This window comes from Oncorhynchus mykiss, chromosome 3 (genome assembly GCF_057628025.1).
Source record: "Oncorhynchus mykiss isolate SJ-2025 chromosome 3, ASM5762802v1, whole genome shotgun sequence".
Classification (NCBI taxonomy): domain Eukaryota; kingdom Metazoa; phylum Chordata; class Actinopteri; order Salmoniformes; family Salmonidae; genus Oncorhynchus; species Oncorhynchus mykiss.
The window spans coordinates 75,356,022-75,376,982 of NC_143024.1; the positions used below are offsets into that span (position 1 = coordinate 75,356,022).

A 20,961-nucleotide genomic window follows, 5' to 3' on the forward strand; every position below is an offset into this window, starting at 1 on the left:
GGCTGGGCTGAGAATTCCCTCCACATGGTGTAAAGCTGGTAAACACATACAGGAGCAAGGCAGACCACACACACTTACTGAATGGTCACAATAAACGTACACATCTGTGCGTGTCAAAGCTGAGTTTTTCGTATTGGAGGTTGTTGCATTGCCCTGCAGTTTGGCTGAATATGGACCTAGAATATAGATACTGTGGGCAAGAGGAGCCAAACTGTTGTTGCAAAGTGAACTGTCTGGATTACATGTGTTTGGGCTCACAATGTTCAGTGCTGTGCAACACCAGAACAACCCAATTCGTATAACAGAGCATGAGGTCAACATTACACACTGTGCACACAGAACACACACGTCATTGGTTGAAATGACTGGAAATCTTACATACAGTAACAGACTTTTAATAGATAAAGACAATGTTATTAGACGTTTATTAATTGTATGTAAATAAAGTAAAGATAATGAAATCCATCCATGGGTTGAGCTGTTGGACCCATGGTGCTGATAAGAGTGGTTGCCTATCAACTGCATCTAGGGGTGGGCCAGCTATGTCTGAAGTCCTCCCTGCCAAGGCACAGTGCTGCTGTGAAACCCTGGTTGGCCCACCCCTAGATGCAGTTGCTAGGCAACCACTCTTATCAGCACCATGGGTCCAAGTGCAGCACTGCTGTTGTCTTCTCCTCTCTCATCTTATTCTTATTATCTCTCTCCTCTCGTTCTCTACTTAAGCTAATCACATTTGAAGATATGATATCATTTTGTATTAGATTCCCCAGAAGCTGATAGTTATGAGTGGTGTAAACTGTAAACTGTAATTCTAATTTATACTTTTGTCTTTAAAATAAATAAAAAAACAGGTCACTCAAATGTTTCTAACCTACTTTTGCACCATTTTCTAGGCCACCACAGTCAATGTCCTGAATGCAAGGTATTTGTCAGATTAACACATGATGCTGTTTCTCCAGACAATCCAGGCATGTGCAGCACACAGACAAGACCCTGGCAACAGCTTCTGTTGAGAAAGGTAGAAGAACTTTAGCCTACTGATTGAGTACTGGGGACAACTGAGGGTTATGCTACTGTTAAAAAGTATGTTACTACGGTAAATGAGAGAACTCTTCATGCATTCCATGTGGAGGAATACATAGTTTGACTCACTGCTAGTGGCTGGTTGTATTGAGAGGTGAGGCAGAAAAAAAGCTCTGTAGCGGATCGCCCGCGCCACGCTTCATGGAAGAGCACTTCCGTCCGCGCGCACGTCAGCAGGTGCAGAGAGCAGTGGGGGTCTCGCGGCTTCATCATCCCTGCATCGAAATTACGCCGGCATATAACAATTTTACATCAATATAACATTCTCAGAAAATGGTAGCAAAACAAAGGATCCGTATGGCAAATGAAAAGCACAGCAAAAACATCACGCAGAGAGGCAACGTTGCAAAGACCCTGGTGAGGCGAAGCTTTTCTTCATGCTGTGTGTGTTCATCATCAGACGAAAGGAGATGCAAGCATGATGACACCGATTCAGTTAATCATCACTGAGAATTGCATGATTTCAATAATGTGACCCATCCATTTCATAATGATAAATTATTGATTGTGTAGGCCTATCTGATGTTATTGTTTAAAAAAAACGCATGTTGTAGCCTATCTAATATGATTCATTTCAAACCATTCTGATCAATCACACGACACATACAAGCCGCAATTAATGAGTTTTCAAGCCCTTCTCCATTCATTGTAATTCATGGGCCGTTGGTTGGGTGGTTTATCAATACTGATGGCTGTATGTTATATAATGGTCAATTATCTTGAATCGGCGGTTTGCCACAGGGTTTACAGCCCGGTATTCTCGCAATCAATAATTAATGAGAGATCAATGCCACGTAGATAAAGATCGAGATTGTCGATAAGGATGGTGTCATCATCTGGTTTGAACAGTCCATATAGAAGACTTGAGGTTGTTGATGAACTCTATGGTCCATCTGTATCCTGACCGGGTCACAAATACACGCACAGTTTTGTATTGCTATGCTTGTAGGAACCATAGAATTCCCACCCAAAATCCGGTTTTCCCTAACCCTAAATCTAACCCTAACTCTAACCTTAGCCCTAAACCTAACCGTAACCCCTAACCTTAACCCCTAACCCTAAATCTAACCCTAACTCTAACCTTAGCCCTAAACCTAACCGTAACCCCTAACCTTAACCCCTAAGCCTAAAATAGCATTTTTCCTTGTGGGGACAGGCAAAATGTCCCCACTTGTCTGAATTTTCCTTGTTTTACTATTCTTGTGAGGACGTCTGGTACCCACAAGGATAGTTAAACAAAAACACATACACAGATATTATAGGACAGGTAGTGATACTGATAATTATGTAACTCACTTCCTCATGGGGATTGGTTACACTGGCCTGTATTAGTTTAAATAGTGTACATTAAACACTTGTATAATTGTGCTGTAATAGCCTTAGGGAAATGGGAGGTGTTCATAATTTATTAAATTATCATAACTGCTGAATATAATATTATAGTATTTGTTATAGTATTCCCAATTTATCCAAAGTCTAACAGATTCCTTTCCATGGCAGGCTGATTTGTTCTCTTGGTGTTCCTTAAGATGTCGGTTTTTCTCCGGACAACCTTGAATTATGAAACTATACCAGAAATCTTTACATGCCTTCAACATGACTGCATTGTGCAAGGTGACACTGAATGGAATAGCTCACTGTGGAATAGAGATTGTTTTCATTGTTTGTATTGGAATAAAGGAATACTTGGGGTTTGCGCTGTACATTCTAGATAGCTATTGTGTCATCCACAATAATACCGTACCACAATCAGAACGCACATGGGTGCTATCCAACTGTATTATGACATCACCCACACCAGACCACATCTTGTGGTTGTGATGGTTTATGATGGTGATTATCATGCTGTTGGTCTAGACAGCCAGGCAGGCTGAGGGTTCCAGAGACATATTGTATATCATGTGTTTTTACATCAGTGGTTTGGTTTCCACTCCTGTTTTCCATAAGAACTAGATGTGTTCATAGTTGAGTCTGAGGGGCTATATGCTAACTCTGCAGAACTCAGTTTATTATTACATCCAGTCTATTCTGGTGTAACTGGGTACAAAACAGCCACACCGTGATGAGGACAAGGTTTAAAACAGTCAGACTGAGCCTGGACTAACATGGTTTAAAACAGTCAGACTGAGCCTGGACTAACATGGTTTAAAACAGTCAGACTGAGCCTGGACTAACATGGTTTGAAACAGTCAGACTGAGCCTGGACTAACATGGTTTAAAACAGTCAGACTGAACCTGGACTAACATGGTTTGAAACAGTCAGACTGAGCCTGGACTAACAAGGTTTAAAACAGTCAGACTGAGCCTGGACTAACAAGGTTTAAAACAGTCAGACTGAGCCTGGACTAACATGGTTTGAAACAGTCAGACTGAGCCTGGACTAACATGGTTTAAAACAGTCAGACTGAGCCTGGACTAACATGGTTTAAAACAGTCAGACTGAGCCTGGACTAACATGGTTTAAAACAGTCAGACTGAGCCTGGACTAACATGGTTTAAAACAGTCAGACTGAGCCTGGACTAACATGGTTTAAAACAGTCAGACTGAGCCTGGACTAACATGGTTTAAAACAGTCAGACTGAGCCTGGACTAACATGGTTTAAAACAGTCAGACTGAGCCTGGACTAACATGGTTTAAAACAGTCAGACTGAGCCTGGACTGACATGGTTTAAAACAGTCAGACTGAGCCTGGACTAACAAGGTTTAAAACAGTCAGACTGAGCCTGGACTAACATGGTTTAAAACAGTCAGACTGAGCCTGGACTAACAAGGTTTAAAACAGTCAGACTGAGCCTGGACTAACATGGTTTAAAACAGTCAGACTGAGCCTGGACTAACATGGTTTAAAACAGTTAGACTGAGCCTGGACTAACATGGTTTAAAACAGTCAGACTGAGCCTGGACTAACATGGTTTAAAACAGTCAGACTGAGCCTGGACTAACAAGGTTTAAAACAGTCAAACTGAGCCTGGACTAACAAGGTTTAAAACAGTCAGACTGAGCCTGGACTAACATGGTTTAAAACAGTCAGACTGAGCCTGGACTAACATGGTTTGAAACAGTCGGACTGAGCCTGGACTAACATGGTTTAAAACAGTCAGACTGAGCCTGGACTAACATGGTTTAAAACAGTCAGACTGAGCCTGGACTAACAAGGTTTAAAACAGTCAGACTGAGCCTGGACTAACATGGTTTAAAACAGTCAGACTGAGCCTGGACTAACATGGTTTAAAACAGTCAGACTGAGCCTGGACTAACATGGTTTAAAACAGTCAGACTGAGCCTGGACTAACAAGGTTTAAAACAGTCAGACTGAGCCTGGACTAACATGGTTTAAAACAGTCAGACTGAGCCTGGACTAACATGGTTTAAAACAGTCAGACTGAGCCTGGACTAACAAGGTTTAAAACAGTCAGACTGAGCCTGGACTAACATGGTTTAAAACAGTCAGACTGAGCCTGGACTAACAAGGTTTAAAACAGTCAGACTGAGCCTGGACTAACATGGTTTAAAACAGTCAGACTGAGCCTGGACTAACAAGGTTTAAAACAGTCAGACTGAGCCTGGACTAACATGGTTTAAAACAGTCAGACTGAGCCTGGACTAACATGGTTTAAAACAGTCAGACTGAGCCTGGACTAACATGGTTTAAAACAGTCAGACTGAGCCTGGACTAACATGGTTTAAAACAGTCAGACTGAGCCTGGACTAACATGGTTTAAAACAGTCAGACTGAGCCTGGACTAACATGGTTTAAAACAGTCAGACTGAGCCTGGACTAACAAGGTTTAAAACAGTCAGACTGAGCCTGGACTAACATGGTTTAAAACAGTCAGACTGAGCCTGGACTAACAAGGTTTAAAACAGTCAGACTGAGCCTGGACTAACATGGTTTAAAACAGTCAGACTGAGCCTGGACTAACATGGTTTAAAACAGTCAGACTGAGCCTGGACTAACATGGTTTAAAACAGTCAGACTGAGCCTGGACTAACATGGTTTAAAACAGTCAGACTGAGCCTGGACTAACATGGTTTAAAACAGTCAGACTGAGCCTGGACTAACATGGTTTAAAACAGTCAGACTGAGCCTGGACTAACAAGGTTTAAAACAGTCAGACTGAGCCTGGACTAACATGGTTTAAAACAGTCAAACTGAACCTGGACTAACATGGTTTGAAATGTGTCCTATTCAGCATGTTGTTGATGTCGGCCTAAAGGTCATAACACTGTATGAAACTTCATCCAATGGATGTTTGTTCAACCTGCTTAGTCTTCCTCCACCAAGCGGTGTCCTGTAGTCGCATATTCTGCAGTTTTGACCACCCTTGAACAACAACTGTCTGACCTTGACCGTCATACTAACTCTGACCTTATACATCCGACCTTATGTCCGGTGTATGTGCCCAGCCAGAGGAAGATGCCTCTCAAGATTTCCTCCTTCTACAGTGGAGGTTTCCTGGCCATTGTTACACTAAACTTGCTCACTGGGGTTTCAGGCCCTATCAGGTCCTAAAATGACAATCTCTAAAACTAAAATAATTAACTAACGGAAGAACACCGATAACAACTGTTTCATTCAGAAGAATCATGTAGTTTCCAAAGGGGTCCTAAGACATGACATAAATAGTGACATTAAGATGACATTTGACCTGTACAGTATGTCTCAGTGGTTGAACATTGTTGTTGTTTTCTCTCCCCACTCCCTCTCAGCGACCTCAGGAAGAGAAGTACCCCGTGGGGCCGTGGCTCCTGGCTCTGTTCGTCTTCGTCGTCTGTGGATCTGGTAAGGTGCAAACATCCAGTGTTCAACATTCTGTTTCACATTAGCCATGATATTACTCACCTAGGGAACATTGGTTAACCACAGAACTAAACCAATTTTAGTTTCACTTCAGTTTTCTGCTCAATTATTTTGCTTAACTGGATGTTGTCTTGTGTAACAACAGCCACTTTCTCTCTAAGCAATCTTTCAGATCATCCAGAGCATCAGGATGGGAATGTGATCCAGAGGTCCCACAGACTCTCCCCTCTCTCCCCACACCCGCTCATCAGACCTGAGGCTGCTCGCCACCCTACGTACCTCCCTAACACCTCCAGGAGGCCTGGAGGTCCGGACAGCTCTGTGTCCATCAGGGAAGGCCTGAGAGATGAGTGGACCACCCCCCTTCCCCCCTCGATTTTTCTCAATCACATGTTTACAGAGTTCCAGGCTGTGGAGATGAGAGCTTTTCTACTGACAGTCTAAACCACAACCAATGGCTGGCTCAATCTCGTACAGAGTGTTTTACACCTGCTCATATGTGTGAGTGTGAGACTGTGAGTGAATGTGTATGTGTGTGCAGTCACTGATGTGACTGGCTGCTGTGCAATACTGCTGTGTTTCTATATACACTCACCGGACAGTTTATTAGGTACACCACCTTGTTCACAAAAATGATTCGCTCCTACTGACAGTGACCATGGCTTGCTATATAAAGCAGGCAGACAGGAATCTAGACATTCAGTTACTGTTCAATTGAACGTTAGAATGAGCAAAACAATTGACCTAAGTGACTTTAAGCGAGGTATGATTGTCGGTGCCAGGCGCGCCGGATCCAGTATTTCAAATGGCCGCCCTCCTGGGCTTTCATGCATGACAGTGTCTAGGGTTTACCGAGAATGGTGCGACAAACAAGAAACATTCAGTCAGTGCTGGTGAAAACAGCTAGCTGATGAGGGAGGCTGTAGGAGAATGGCACAAATTGTGCAAGCTAACAGGCAGGCCACAAACAGACAAATAATGGCACAGTATAACAGTGGTGTGCAGAACGGCATCACGGAAGACACAACTCGTCGATCCTTGTCACGGATGGGCTATTGCAGCAGACGACCAAACTGGGTTCCACTCCTATCAGCTAAAAACATTAAGAAACGTCTCCAGTGGACATGCGATCACCAACACTGAACAATTGAGGAGTGGAAAAACATTGTCTGGAACATGACAGTGAGTTCAGTTTACTTGATTGGCCTGCGCAGTCCCCAGACCTCAACCCAATAAGAGCATCTTTGGATAAGATGGAACGGGGTTCCGATCCAGTACTAGATGGAAGTACTTAATAAACAGGCCGGTGAGTGTATATCTGTGTTGTGTGAGAACCTTTTTCAAATAAATGTGACTCATTTGGGATATGTCTGTTTGTCTGCTTTCAGTTCCACTTTGGCTGCTTCTATCCCAGCGCATGTTGTGTAGATTCAGCTTGCTAATAGTGTGGTTCATTTGGGGCTTCCTGGTGTGTATGTGTGTGTACATGCATATGTGAGTGTTATATAACTTAGCACTAAAGAACCACGGCTTCATGGAATGTTAGGTGTCTTAATGTTTAAATTCCAGGTGCTAAACCGTCACGACTATTTACCAGGGTTATGTCATGTCCTTTCTCCAACATACCTGTATGACACCAGGGTTATGTCATGCCCTTTCTCCAACATACCTGTATGACACCAGGGTTATGTCATGTCCTTTCTCCAACATACCTGTATGACACCAGGGTTATGTCATGTCCTTTCTCCAACATACCTGTATGACACCAGGGTTATGTCATGTCCTTTCTCCAACATACCTGTATGACACCAGGGTTATGTCATGTCCTTTCTCCAACATACCTGTATGACACCAGGGTTATGTCATGTCCTTTCTCCAACATACCTGTATGACACCAGGGTTATGTCATGTCCTTTCTCCAACATACCTGTATGACCAGGGTTATGTCATGTCCTTTCTCCAACATACCTGTATGACCAGGGTTATGTCATGTCCTTTCTCCAACATACATGTATGACCAGGGTTATGTCATGTCCTTTCTCCAACATACCGGTATGACCAGGGTTATGTCATGTCCTTTCTCCAACATACCTGTATGACCAGGGTTACGTCTTGTTACTCAGCCTCTCAAACTTATGTCTCCCGAAACCATCCTTCTTCAAGGCAGATGGCAACTTATCTTCATTTGAACGGAATGCTGTTCACACATTTATCCAGTGTGGTGAGTTGTGGAGTTATACAATCGCTGTTTGTTCACTTGAAGTAATGGGCCAGAGCAAGGTGCTGTTCCTGTTCAATTGGAGTGATTTGTGGACCATGTAATCTATACAGCTGTTAACTAAGGCCGACCCTGGTGAAAAGCAGAGAAAAGGCTTAACCTACAGCTTGCAGTATACAGGTCTCTGTTGCTCTGTGTCATATGTTCTCTTTTCAGTGTACAGTAGGATGATGTGGCCCTAGACACTAAACTAAGGTTAGTTTTACATTTCCCCTCCATAATGGTTAAGGTTGAGACTAAGGTTAAACTGCTGCCTACTTCTGCTGACAGCCCTGGCACAGCAGTGTTGAAGTATGCTAGAGTATGAGGACAGTGAGAGACTCTGCTATAAGTAATCAGCAGGCACACAGGTCTGATTGTTACAAGAGTAACCCACAGCTGAACACCATGAGGTCAATGCTCGGCCTGGCATTTCTCTTTTTTTATTTTTCCTTTATTTAACTAGGCAAGTCAGTTAATAAGAACAAATTCTTAGTTAATAAGAACAAATTCTTATTTTCAATGACGGCCTAGGAACAGTGGGTTAACTGCCTGTTCAGGGGCAGAACGACAGATTTGTACCTTGTCAGCTCGGGGGTTTGAACTTGCAACCTTCCGGTTACTAGTCCAACAATAACCACTAGGCTACCCTGCTGCCCCACCCCTGTCTCTGGGAGATGGAGAACACGAACACTGCCTGTCCCTTTCCTACACAGATCCCTGTGTGCATTTCCTATCCCATATAAACATGTTTTCCCTAACTCACCCCTGAAACACAGGACATAACCTAGCCATGGCAATATGTGTCAAAGCTCATCCAGCAGTGCTGCTATAACATGCCTCCAATCCTACAAGTAGAGATGCAGCCAGCTGAACTGGCTGCATGCCAATAGCCTACGTGACTAGAAAAAAGGTGGAGACTACTATTGGACCGCAGGGGAGAGAAAAAATGTCAATCAGGGACCAGGTGCTGGTTTGTTATTTACATAAACATGTGGTATCCATACAACCACTAGGCCAAGGAGGACCACCAGTTCATCCACAACACCTCAACTTTTGTTCACTTGGCAGGTCAACACTAAGTAAGAAGTTGATGTTAAATGGCCTACAGGTTAAGGTTAATTATTTATACTACAGAAGTAAATGAAGACTAAAGTAAACATGAAGAGGCATGAACAAGTTGATTATTCCTTTAACATTTTATTGAAAGTTGTGAAGTGAAACTGTCAAGTGCAATTGTGTTAAGTATGTTTACAATACCTCATTTGGTTTGAGGAAACATGCACGGAACATGAGCATACAACGTATACATAGAATGCAAAGAATCCATTTCAGTTCATCTTTCTGATATTCAGAGTAACGTGTGTGTTATGTTTAAGAGCTGATCATCCGGAAGTACTTTACCGTCAAAATGAAAACAAAATACATTTACTTCAAATCATTTCAAGTGAACGATGGTTTACAGTAGGCGTTAATGTTGCAGCCGAAGATATGGATACTGGATATTTGCCAGTTAAATAACCTCCACAGCTCTATTGTCCTGAATTACAGCATTAAAAAGACAGCACATATCTTCAGACCAGCCCATTACTAGGCCTAGATCACTCACCATTTGTACTTCACCTAAATAGCGTCTGTCTTCTCTCCTTATGTCACTATATTACACTAAATATACAGAAATATACACAATGTAGAAAGCCCATCAACTCATTTTTGAAAATGCAGCTTAGCCAAACATCTCAGCCCCTGTGCTCCTTTACATGAGAAGAGAAGCCGCAATGAGGTTTAACAGGGCGCAAGGCTGAGGGGTTCAAATTAAAATAATGTCATAATCATCATCTCTTTTAATAAGCAAGTGTAGGCTACAATACTCCATTCAATCCCACAGTTTAAATGATGACGTCCATGGAAATGTTGTCGTGTTCTCCCTTCAGATCTCCTCCCCCTCACTCGCCAAATGCCAGATGGGGACTATCACACCATGATAATCCTCTGATTTTTCACGTTGTCACCATGAGAGGTGCTCCATTCTCCGTCTGTCTCTCTGTAGCACGCAAGCAGAAGAGAACCACTGTATTTATTTACATTATCAGGATTCAGCAAAGCATGGCCGTTACTATCTCCCTCCATCATCGTTACCACTGAAGTCGACATCACTTGAAATTCATTGACACAGGCACAGTAACTAAGTCATGTCTACTTTCTTGTTGGTTTTGTTTTTCTTAGTCAGACAATCTTGTTCTCTCTCTCTCCTAAGTCCATGAATTTTTTGGCAATGTTCATTCTCCTATAACAGCCCCTTTCCCTCCTCTCCTAGGCAGATTATCTTTGATAGTGTTTTTAATAGTCTTGAAACGATGACAACACCTGTCGCCGCTCTCAAAGTTAAATATGTGCAAATTCTTGTCTTAACAGCGTAGCCCCGTGCAATGAAGGCCTGGTTGTTCTGCAGCGTTAGAACAGGAGTCTGTCTGAGGACTGTCAAGTCAGTCAGGCCCTGGTTGGTTGATAGACTTCCTCATCTACCCCTCTCTGGGGGTAGGAGGTGATGCTACGCAGAGGGTCCAGAGTTGTGTGATGGTTGGGTCAGGGGTAGGGTTGGTGCCTGGGCTGGAGGCTGGGTGGAGGAGGGAGGGGAGCCTGTCTGGGTCTGGGCCTGGAACTGAGCCATCTGTTCTGGGCTGGCCAGGGTCTTCAGAAGACTGTTCTCCTGCTCAAGCTGGGAGTTCCTCTCAATCAGCTCCTTGATCTGCTCCTTCAGAACCTCCACCTCCTCCCTCACTGCGTACATCAGGTGGCTCTTCACCAGGTCCTAAAGGGACAGAGAGATGAACAAACAGAACAGACTTTAGTGTCTAGTTTTTTTAACATGACAATTAAAAATATCATATGAAAGAAGACAAAGACAGTGTTTTGCATAGTCATTTCACCCCTACCCACAAAAGACCGACTAACACGTTGACTTGGTATCGGTATCCCCTGTATATAGCCTCTATAGTTATTTTATTATTTATTTTTTTACTTTAGTTAATTTGGTAAATATTTTTTTTGCCTTTTTCTTGAACTGCACTGAACAAACAGAACAAACTTAAAATTGTTTTGTATGTAATTTCAAATCAAAACTTGATTTGTCACATACGTGCTGAATACAACATGAGTAGTTGTGTAGTTAAGGGCTTGTAAGGAAGCATTTCCCAGTAAGGTCTACACATGTTGTATTCAGCACGCATGTGACAAATAAAGTTTGATTTGAAATTACATACAAAACAATTAAGTTTGTTCTGTTTTTTTTTTTTATTACCATAAATATACTGCAGGGACTGCGGTTGAAAATTAGCCGGCTGGCTAAAACCGGCACTTTTACTGAAACGTTGATTAATGTGCACTGTACCTGTAAAAATAAAATAAACTCAACATTATAGTCTTGATGCAATCATAATAATGTATGCATAGCATTACTACGGCTCTTTCTGTGGGAATTACTATTACTATGTAATACATGTTAATTATTGTAGCTAGCTTCTGTTTGTTTTAATATAAGAAGTGGGTCTAATCTTAAACCTTAAACCTGTGAGCATATGGATTAAATCAAGACAAAGATTCTGTAGATTCTGGGACAAATATTCCCAGGGTCTAAATCTCCCCTTCCTCTAAAGCCTGGACAGGACTCAACGTCACCAAACAGACAAAATGGCCGGCCCACATACACGTTTTAGCCAATCAGAGCCGGAGATATTTATATCTTATATCCAGGCGTCAAATATTTTCTGTTTGCCTAGCAACAAAGGCAAGCACTGTATGGCGCGAGTGAGAGAACGTCCTTAGCGGGAAGGGATCCAGAGACAATAAAACACTAGAATGCTGAGGAAATGAAAATAAAATCCTGCACGCACGCTCATCTCGTTCACCCTGTGTCAACGTGTCTATTGAAATAAGTGGTAGCTTCAGGTAGAAATCGAAACAGTGTTTTACAGAAGTGGATAGTACACATTACATAAATGTACATATGGCCCATGTGTTACCATGGTAATCTGGATATGACTTTGCGTGATGACAAACCTGGCCAACGTCTAGGCCCCCATAAATACACTTTGGCAAACTAAATATGACATTGACGTCAAGGCGCATAATAACACCATATGCTGCAACATTGTTGCCAGAGCATCAAGCTATTCTCGATCTATGTAACGGCGCCAAATTAAATGGGTTACAAAGTAACGTGCAAATCGAAAGTGATTCGAGGTTTTTCAAATCCAGTAGCGTTTAGAAAGAATCAGCAAAAGGCTGTATGTTGCATGACTTCCCAGTTCTCGCTGGTTACGTGGTTATGTAATCCATTCATTGCGCTAACTGAAGCAACCTTTTCTTTTAACTGATCTTTCTCCGAATGTATTCTTCGAAATAAGTTATATTCGCATGTGATTTGTGTAGTATAGTTTGCAGATAAAGCGAGTTTTAGATTGCATAAACTTACCATAGCCTGTTCAATTTTGTTGTCTATGGCCACCACACTGGCTCCTGACGAACTGAAAGAATGAAAAGAAAAGAAGTCTTAATACACTGCATCGGTAAGAATGAATGAAAGCAACTACTGTCGATGTTGCAGGTCTAACACCAGTCATTTCAATACAATGAAATACAGTATAAATATCCTTATACAGGTGACATCACTTCGACCGAAGACCATTCTAGAGCCAAGTGTTCAGGGTGTATTGAATAGACCGCAGACTATTCCTCTCAAATGCCACTAAGAAGCAGTACATGTTCTATTACTGTCATCAATGTAAATCAACTAATGTTATTTTACTGTCTTCAATGTAAATCAACTAAGGGGGTTAGCTACAGCATTTCTTGGGCCAGCAATAAGCATCCTAGTGATGCCCCATCACGACAAGTGCATTTTCTCTCACTAAGCCCAATCAAAATGGCAGCTGAGGCTGCATTAACGTCAAACAAAGGCATTTGGCTATACTTTTATTTTAATAATCAAGTTCTCTATAATACATAGACTAAGTGCTGTATTATCAGTGTATAAAGCAGCGCTTCTTTCGGAATACAGAAATAATATTAGCTGCCAGCAATAGGCATCCTCCTTGCAGCACAATGTAATCGTAAAATAGATTTACCTATTGTCGAGCCTGACAGGTGAACTATCCGTGCTCAGTAACGAAGATAAAAACGAGATAGAAAAATTCCTTAACTGGCAAACACCGAGATCCATCGCCACTGTTGTATAGTACGGACTATTCATGCTATATCACAGATATAAACCAAGCTTTAAGCAACGAAAAACTCCTCTCTCGACGATTATCGTGTATCACAAATCACATTCTCTAGTTCCGTGGTTCGGAGGCGTTAGCAGGCACTTTATGTCCCTTCAGAAAAGCATCGTATCCCGGGAAGCCTGAACATCTATCTACCGCTGCAGCACAAAGAATCTCCAAGGTCAGCTCATCTCCGCTCGGCTGAAAATCTGCAGCCCGGGGACATTTGCATAATGCATCTAAGAAAAACAGCGCTCCGATGCACCCGATTGGTGGAGGGATACTAATATTTGCATAATCTATGTAGAAAACGCCCCTACCTGCGGCTCAGCTGATTTCATTTTCATAAATTATTTAGAGGATGCACCCTCTGCCGAAACTGGGAAAAACCGGATGAGATGGTGAGGAACACTACAGTACTTCAAAGACACAAAGAAGGGACATGTTTACTTGTCGAGAATCAGGCTACCAAGAAATGTCCGAATACCAGGAATTATACACGAGAAATGGACAAATGAAAAATGTATTTGGTACATTTACAACTACCAAAATGACTAAACGCGATGAAAGTGTATATTATGAACAAAAACGAATCAATCATTCACACAGTACAAAATAACATTTCAAGATCGTTGTGGATCCAAAAACAACTGAACATATCTGAATTGTATACAAGTTCTGCACGTCAACATACCGCCCCCTGGCGGTTACTATGAGCACAGCCCCACACAAGGATAACAACACTCCTGTCCACACAGGATTTACTCAAACCATTTAAGAATACCCAATTACAACAAGTGAACAAATGCATTCCGAACTCTTCCAGCATGTTTTGTATATGTGCCAGGGACACAGGCCCCTCAAACCATAGATGAGTCAGACACTAACCAAATTCACTTGAAATGCTCCTTGCACCATGTCTCTATTTTAGATAGACGCATTTGCTCATTTTATTAGTGCTCCAGAAATTAGAACTGTTGTGTCAGCCCCCCCCCAAAAAAATAGCTTTGCCACACAAAAGACCTATTGACTGTAAGCAAAAAACGAAGGAGTGGGTAAGTGAATTGACAGGCAAGATGGATAATAACATGTACTTGTTTTGTTAATGTCCTCATGAAAATACTGTTAGAAAAATCTAACTGTAGACCTGTTAACCAAACCTCCTAGAATACCCTCAGCCGGTATTTGATGTATTCCAGAACTAGCACAGCTGATTCAAATGGTCACCTAATCATCAAGCCTCTCATTAGTTCAATCAGCTGAGGAGAGTTTTGGGAAACACTACTGTAGACTATCCATCCAGTCCTTGACTTGTCTACACTAAGTCAGACATGTACCTGCCCTGTGCCCAACACACCTTACGACAACCATTACTGGAGATATTGGGCTTTTTCTACTCATGCCACCATGGCAAAACAAGATAAAATGACCACCCATTCTATCAAAGACAGCACAAACACACCATCAGACCCAAAGCATGGATTCAACTGATCATTTCCTCATATTTACAGACTCAGAAACTATAGGCTAGTGCCTGGTGGGGTGGCTTCTCCCTGACCCAAAGCTACACCTCTGAAATAAGAGCTGTAAGAACCTTTAGATGTTTTGATTCTGAGGTAGGAGATATCCATCAACTTAATGAAGGGGTTCATTTTAAATAGCGCTTTTCCAGATGCTCCAAGCACTTTCGATTGTATGGGGCAAAGAAACACACCATATCCATTATCTGTGTGCAGCAAGCAACTGGGTGATGCCATGGCAGCCATTTTGCACCAGAGACAAGCTCATCACAGGCTGATATCTGTTCAGTGCTGTTGAAACATTGGCGTCTGAACTAGAGGTCGACCGATTATGATTTATCAACACTGATACCGATTATTGGAGGACCAAAAAAAGCCGATACCGATTAATCAGTCGATTAAAAAAAACATGTATTTGTAATAATGACAATTACAACAATACTGAATGAAAATTTATTTTAATATAATACATCAATAAAATCAATTTAGCCTCAAATAAAAAATGTTCAATTTGGTTTAAATAATGCAAAAATAAAGTGTTGGAGAAGTAAAAGTGCAATATGTACCATGTAAGAAAGCTAACATTTAAGTTCCTTGCTCAGAACATGAGAATATATGAAAGCTGGTGGTTCCTTTTAACATGAGTCTTCAATATTCCCAGGTAAGAAGTTTTAGGTTGTAGTTATTATAGAAATTATAGGACTATTTCTCTCTATACTATTTGTATTTCATATACCTTTGACTATTGGATGTTCTTATAGGCACTCTAGTATTGCCAGTGTAACAGTATAGCTTCCGTCCCTCTCCTCGCCCCTACCTGGGCACAAAACCAGGAACACATCGACAACAGCCACCCTCGAAGCAGCGTTACCCATGCAGAGTGAGGGGAACAATTACTCAAAGTCTCAGTGCGAGCGATGTTTGAAACGCTATTAGCGCGCACCCCGCTAACTAGCTAGTCATTTCACATCGGTTACACCAGTCTAATCTCGGGAGTTGATGGGCTTGAAGTCATAAACAGCGCAATGCTTGAAGCACAGCAAAGAGCTGTTGGCAAAACGCACAAAAGTACTGTTTGAATTAATGCTTACGAGCCTGCGGCTGCCTACCATTACCCAGTCAGACCGCTCTATCAAATCATAGACTTAATTATAACATAATAGCACACAGAAATACGAACCGTAGGTCATTAATATGGTCAAATCCAGAAACTATCATCTCCAAAACAAGTTTCTTATTCCAGTGAAATACGGAACCGTTCCGTATTTCATCGAAAGGGTGGCATCCATAAGTCTAAATATTCCTGTTACATTGCACAACCTTCAATGTTAGGTCATAATTACGTAAAATTCAGGCAAATTAGGCGGCCCAAACCTTTGCATATACCCGGACTCTCTGTGCAATGAACGCAAGAGATGACACAATTTCACCTGGGTAATATTTCCTGCTAACCTGGATTTCTTTGAACTAAATATGCAGGTTTAAAAATAGGATTTAAAGAAAGGCATTGATGTTTATGGTTAGGTACACATGAGAGCAAGGACCGTCCTTTTTGTGAATACCCACCGCATCGATTATATGCAACGCAGGACACGCTAGATAAATTAGTAATATCATCAAACGTGTAGTTAACTAGGGATTATGATTGATTGTTTTTATAAAGATAAGTTTAATGGTAGCTAGCAACTTATCTTGGCTTACTGAATTCGCGTAACAGGCAGGCTCCTCGTGGAGTGCAATCTGAGGCAGGTGGTTAGAGCGTTGGACTAGTTAACTAAGGTTGCAAGATTGAATCCCCGAGCTGACAAGGTAAAGAGCTGTCGTTCTGCCCCTGAACAAGACAGTTAACCCACTGTTCTTAGGCCATCATTGAAAATAAGAATGTCCTGTGGACGGGGACAGGGACAGAAGCGGTGGAGCTAGAATCTGTGAATATGGACTTGACGTTCCAGGGGAGAGGATTGCACATTCTCCCTTTGGGGACTTCTGAACAACAAGTCCCTAAAGTAGGCCTAAAGCTATGAGAGCATTGTTTATTTCATAAGACAGGGCCTAGTGAGGCTTTCATTCTTGTTGAAATCCAGAACATTAACCATAGAGATCCTAGTTTCTATATTAATTTTAATGCAAACCAAATCATAACACAACAAGGATGTGGATGAGCATCCTAGTTGGCCTACTATGTGCAGCAGACAAAACCTTCACACATACAGGGGATTGAGTGTTGCCGTCTCAGTACTTCTGGGGGAAGAATGGAACAGTGTGGAACACTCATCCACATATCCAAGACATCATATACACACAGATCTCAAACACACACTAAACACAACTCAAAAACAGACAAAAAAAAACACTTCACACAACTCGACCCGTCCCACATCTTACATTCCACACAGTCACATACGACAGAAATCTGACCCCCGCTGTGTACAGGCTGTGTGCTGAGCTGGGGTGATTTATGCAAGTTCCCTCTTTTACACATACTACCTGGGAGGAAAGGAGGGATAGAGGATGGCTGGGATACCTGAGAGGAAGGGTGGCCACTATTGAAGAATGTCTTAATCCTGCCAGCAGGGTGCAGGGATTAATACCAAACAGAGACACAGAGTTAGAGACACACACTAGAGCCTTACACACAAATAAGACCACATTTTTATTTACAATGACGGCCTACCCCGGCAAAAACCCTAACCCAGACGCTGGGCCAATTGTGTGCCTCCCTATGGGACTCCCAATCATGGCCGGTTGTGATACAGCCTGGAATCGAACCAGGGTCTGTAGTGACAGCTCTAGCACTGAGATGCAGTGCCATAGACCGCTGCGCCACTTGGGAGCGCATTTACGATAAACACAAAATAGGCTACTACATAGTCATTAAGGCCACCCTTTCATCCAATTATTCACAGATCTATCAGTCATAGGAAAGGTGTCCGTCTTTACACACAATTCACAGAAAGTTATCTAGTTCTGCAGAAGTTGACTTGGTGTTAGTCTGAGGTTCAAACATAGCCCAGTGCTTAGTACTGAGTCCATCCAACAGTAACAGTGAATTAGAGGTCGACCGATAATGATTTTTCAACGCCGATACCGATAATTGGAGGACCAAAAAAGCCGATACCGATTAATCGGCCGATTTTTAAAGATGCATTTGTAATAATGACAATTACAATAACTGAATGAACACTTATTTTAACTTAATATAATACATATATAAAATCAAATTAGCCTCAAGTAAATAATGAAACATGTTCAATTTGGTTTAAATAATGCAAAAACAAAAGTGTTGGAGAAGAAAGTAAAAATGCAATATGTGCTATGTAGGAAAGCTAACGTTTCAGTTTCTTGCTCAGAACATGAGAACATATGAAAGCTTTTGGTTCCTTTTAACATGAGTCTTCAATATTCCCAGGTAAGACGTTTTAGGTTGTAGATATTATAGGAATAATAGGACTATTTTCCTCTATACCATTTGTATTTCATTAACCTTTGACTATTGGATGTTCTTATAGGCACTTTAGTATTGCCAGTGTAACAGTATAGCTTCCGTCCCTCTCCTCGCACCTCTCTGGGCTCGAACCAGCAACACAACGACAACAGCCACCATGGGGTACAACTACTAGAAGGCTCAGAGCGAGTGCCGTTTGAAACGCTATTAGCGCGCGCTAACTGGCTAGCCATTTTACTTCGGTTACACCAGCCTCATCTCGGGAGTTGATAGGCTTGAAGTCATAAACAGCGCAATGCTTGGCGCACAACGAAGAGCTGCTGGCAAAACACACGAAAGTGCTGTTTGAATGAATGTTTACACGCCTGCTTCTGCCTACCACCGCTCAGTTAGATACTTAGATGCTTGTATGCTCAGTCAGATTATATGCAACACAGGACACGCTAGATAATATCTAGTAATATCAACCATCTGTAGTTAACTAGTGATTATGATTGATTGTTTTTTATAAAGATAAGTTTAATGCTAGCTAGCCACTTTTCTTGGCTTACTGCATTTGCGTAACAGGCAGTCTCCTTGTGGAGTGCAACGAGAGAGAGGCGGGTCGTTATTGCGTTGGACTAGTTAACTGTAAGGTTGCAAGATTGGACCCCCCGAGCTGGCAAGGTGAAAATCTGTCGTTCTGCCCCTGAACAAGGCAGTTAAACCCACCGTTCCTAGGCCGTCATTGAAAATAAGAATGTGTTCTTAACTGACTTGCCTAGTTAAATAAATTTAAAATATATATATATATATATATATATATATAATAATAATAATCATAGGCAAATCTGCGCCCAAAAATACCGATTTCCGATTAAATCGGCCATTCTGATTAAATCGGTCGACCTCTACAGTGAATATACACAGGGTACAAACATTAGGAACACCTTGCTAATATTGAGTTGCACACCCTTTTGCCCTCAGACTGGCCTCAATTTGTTAGGGCATGGACTCTACAAGGTGTCGAAAGCATTCCATAGGGATGCTGGCCCATATTGAGTCCAATGCTTCCCACAGTTGTGTCAAGTTGGCTGGATGAAACTTGAAATTTAAAAACGCAGCAGCGTTGCAGTTCTTGACACACTCAAACCAGTGCGCCTGGCACATACTACCACACCTCGTTCAAAGGCACTTAAATCTCATCTTACCAATCACCCTCTGAATGGCGCACACACACAATACATGTCTCAATTGTCTAATCCTTCTTTAACCTGTCTCCTCCCCTTAAATTACACTGATTGAAGTGGATTTAACAGGTGACAACAATAAGTGATCATAGGTTGACCAGGTGAAAGCTATGTCATGGAAAGAGCAGGTGTTCCTAATGTTTTCTACACTTCCTGTCCTCTTTGCCTGGAGGTGTCTTTAACCCAAATAAAGACCCAAATATACACCTGGGAAGCGCATGACCTAACCTCAGTCTACCTAAAACACACACAACACGGTGACACTGCGACCAAAGCTACTTAGCCCTGAGCTATACTGGGCTCCATTCATAAAGCACACAGGGGCATACTGGGACAGGCTTTCAGGAAGCTGCGCTTAACCAATGTTCTGTACCTTCTCAGTGTCACAGATCTGTACGTACGCAGCCAATGACAAGCAGCATATAGCCGAGGTCGGAGGTCACTATCTGGCATAATGGAAAAGGTTGAAAGCACAGTATTTTCCAACCCCAGAAGTGATTTATCAACCCCAACCTTAACCAAAACCCTAAATAAAAACGAATTCTAATAAAAAAAAAAGTAGTTAACATACATGGACCATTCTGGCTCGGACCCAAGTATTTGAGCACCAATTCTGACACTACTGCTTCTTTTGTCCATTCAATATGCGATTTACTGAAAAGCAGTTTATGGGATGATGGGATGGAGTATGGGCTCAATAAGTCATTGTAGAGGTTCCCTAAACACAGATCTAAGATAAGCTCTATTAAAAGCTCCATGCAGTCTAACATTTTGACCACAGCTGGGCCTTTAGTGCCATATGGCTGCATATTGCATAGTTAGGTTGGAGACCTACTGAAGTCAGTCATTCTCTGATCCCAATCCCACACTAATATCAGGAAAAAAACACCCACCAATATCATGCATGCACCAACCACATACTAACCAATGCTATGCAATCAGCATGCAACCATCACACAACTAAACTGACAAATGAAGTGACACTTTAAACCAGTGGTTCCTAAACACTTTATTTTTTGACTGGAACTCAGTCAGGCATGAAACTTACTCTTGAAAGTTGTAATAGTAGAACGCACAAGGTGCAATTTCTAAATTGGGTAGTGCATCCTTGGTTCCTCTTGTCATTTTAGTTATTGCATACCTTAGAGCTATTTATAACTTATCAGAAATGTCCAGATCAACTATAACATGTCTCCTAATGTTTTTTTTATTTAGGTTTTTTAGCCCATAGATATTGTTGTAATTTTTTTTGTCACTCAAATATCACATGAATACACATTAGATATGTCAAAATGTATAGAATTGCAAGTAAAGTAGCTTTTAAACACTTTTTTTGTTGTTGCAGGAAATAAGCTTTAAA

At 41.7% G+C, this 20,961-nt stretch overlaps 2 protein-coding genes across 3 annotated transcripts in view; one reads left to right on the forward strand and one right to left on the reverse strand.

The window, feature by feature from the left end:
• The first annotated feature begins 1,214 nt into the window (after positions 1-1,214).
• On the forward strand, positions 1,215-7,249 carry serp2 (stress-associated endoplasmic reticulum protein family member 2). The gene is made up of 3 exons (XM_021597637.3): positions 1,215-1,440; positions 5,796-5,868; positions 6,048-7,249. The coding sequence occupies exons 1-3, from the start codon at positions 1,357-1,359 to the stop codon at positions 6,086-6,088; spliced, it is 198 nt and encodes a 65-aa protein (XP_021453312.1). The 5' UTR covers positions 1,215-1,356; the 3' UTR covers positions 6,089-7,249.
• Positions 7,250-9,327: 2,078 nt separating this feature from the next.
• The window catches only part of LOC110520372 (TSC22 domain family protein 1), a 75,460-nt gene continuing 63,826 nt past the window's right edge, over positions 9,328-20,961 (reverse strand). For both annotated transcript variants that reach the window (XM_021597639.3, XM_090230149.1), the window contains 2 exons: positions 12,618-12,669; positions 9,328-10,955 (listed from right to left, as the gene is read on the reverse strand). In XM_021597639.3, coding sequence (XP_021453314.2) covers positions 10,695-10,955; positions 12,618-12,669 — 313 coding nt within the window. In that variant the 3' untranslated portion in view covers positions 9,328-10,694. The remainder of the gene's footprint in view (positions 10,956-12,617; positions 12,670-20,961) is intronic.

What these genes read in the sequence shown, in the direction of transcription:
- serp2 (XM_021597637.3), top strand. Translation starts at nt 1,357, where the DNA reads ATGGTAGCAAAACAAAGGATCCGTATGGCAAATGAAAAGCACAGCAAA. An exon ending in GCAACGTTGCAAAGACCCTG is followed by an intron (nt 1,441 to 5,795) that starts GTGAGGCGAAGC and finishes ACTCCCTCTCAG; the next exon opens with CGACCTCAGGAAGAGAAGTA. An exon ending in CTTCGTCGTCTGTGGATCTG is followed by an intron (nt 5,869 to 6,047) that starts GTAAGGTGCAAA and finishes TTTCTCTCTAAG; the next exon opens with CAATCTTTCAGATCATCCAG.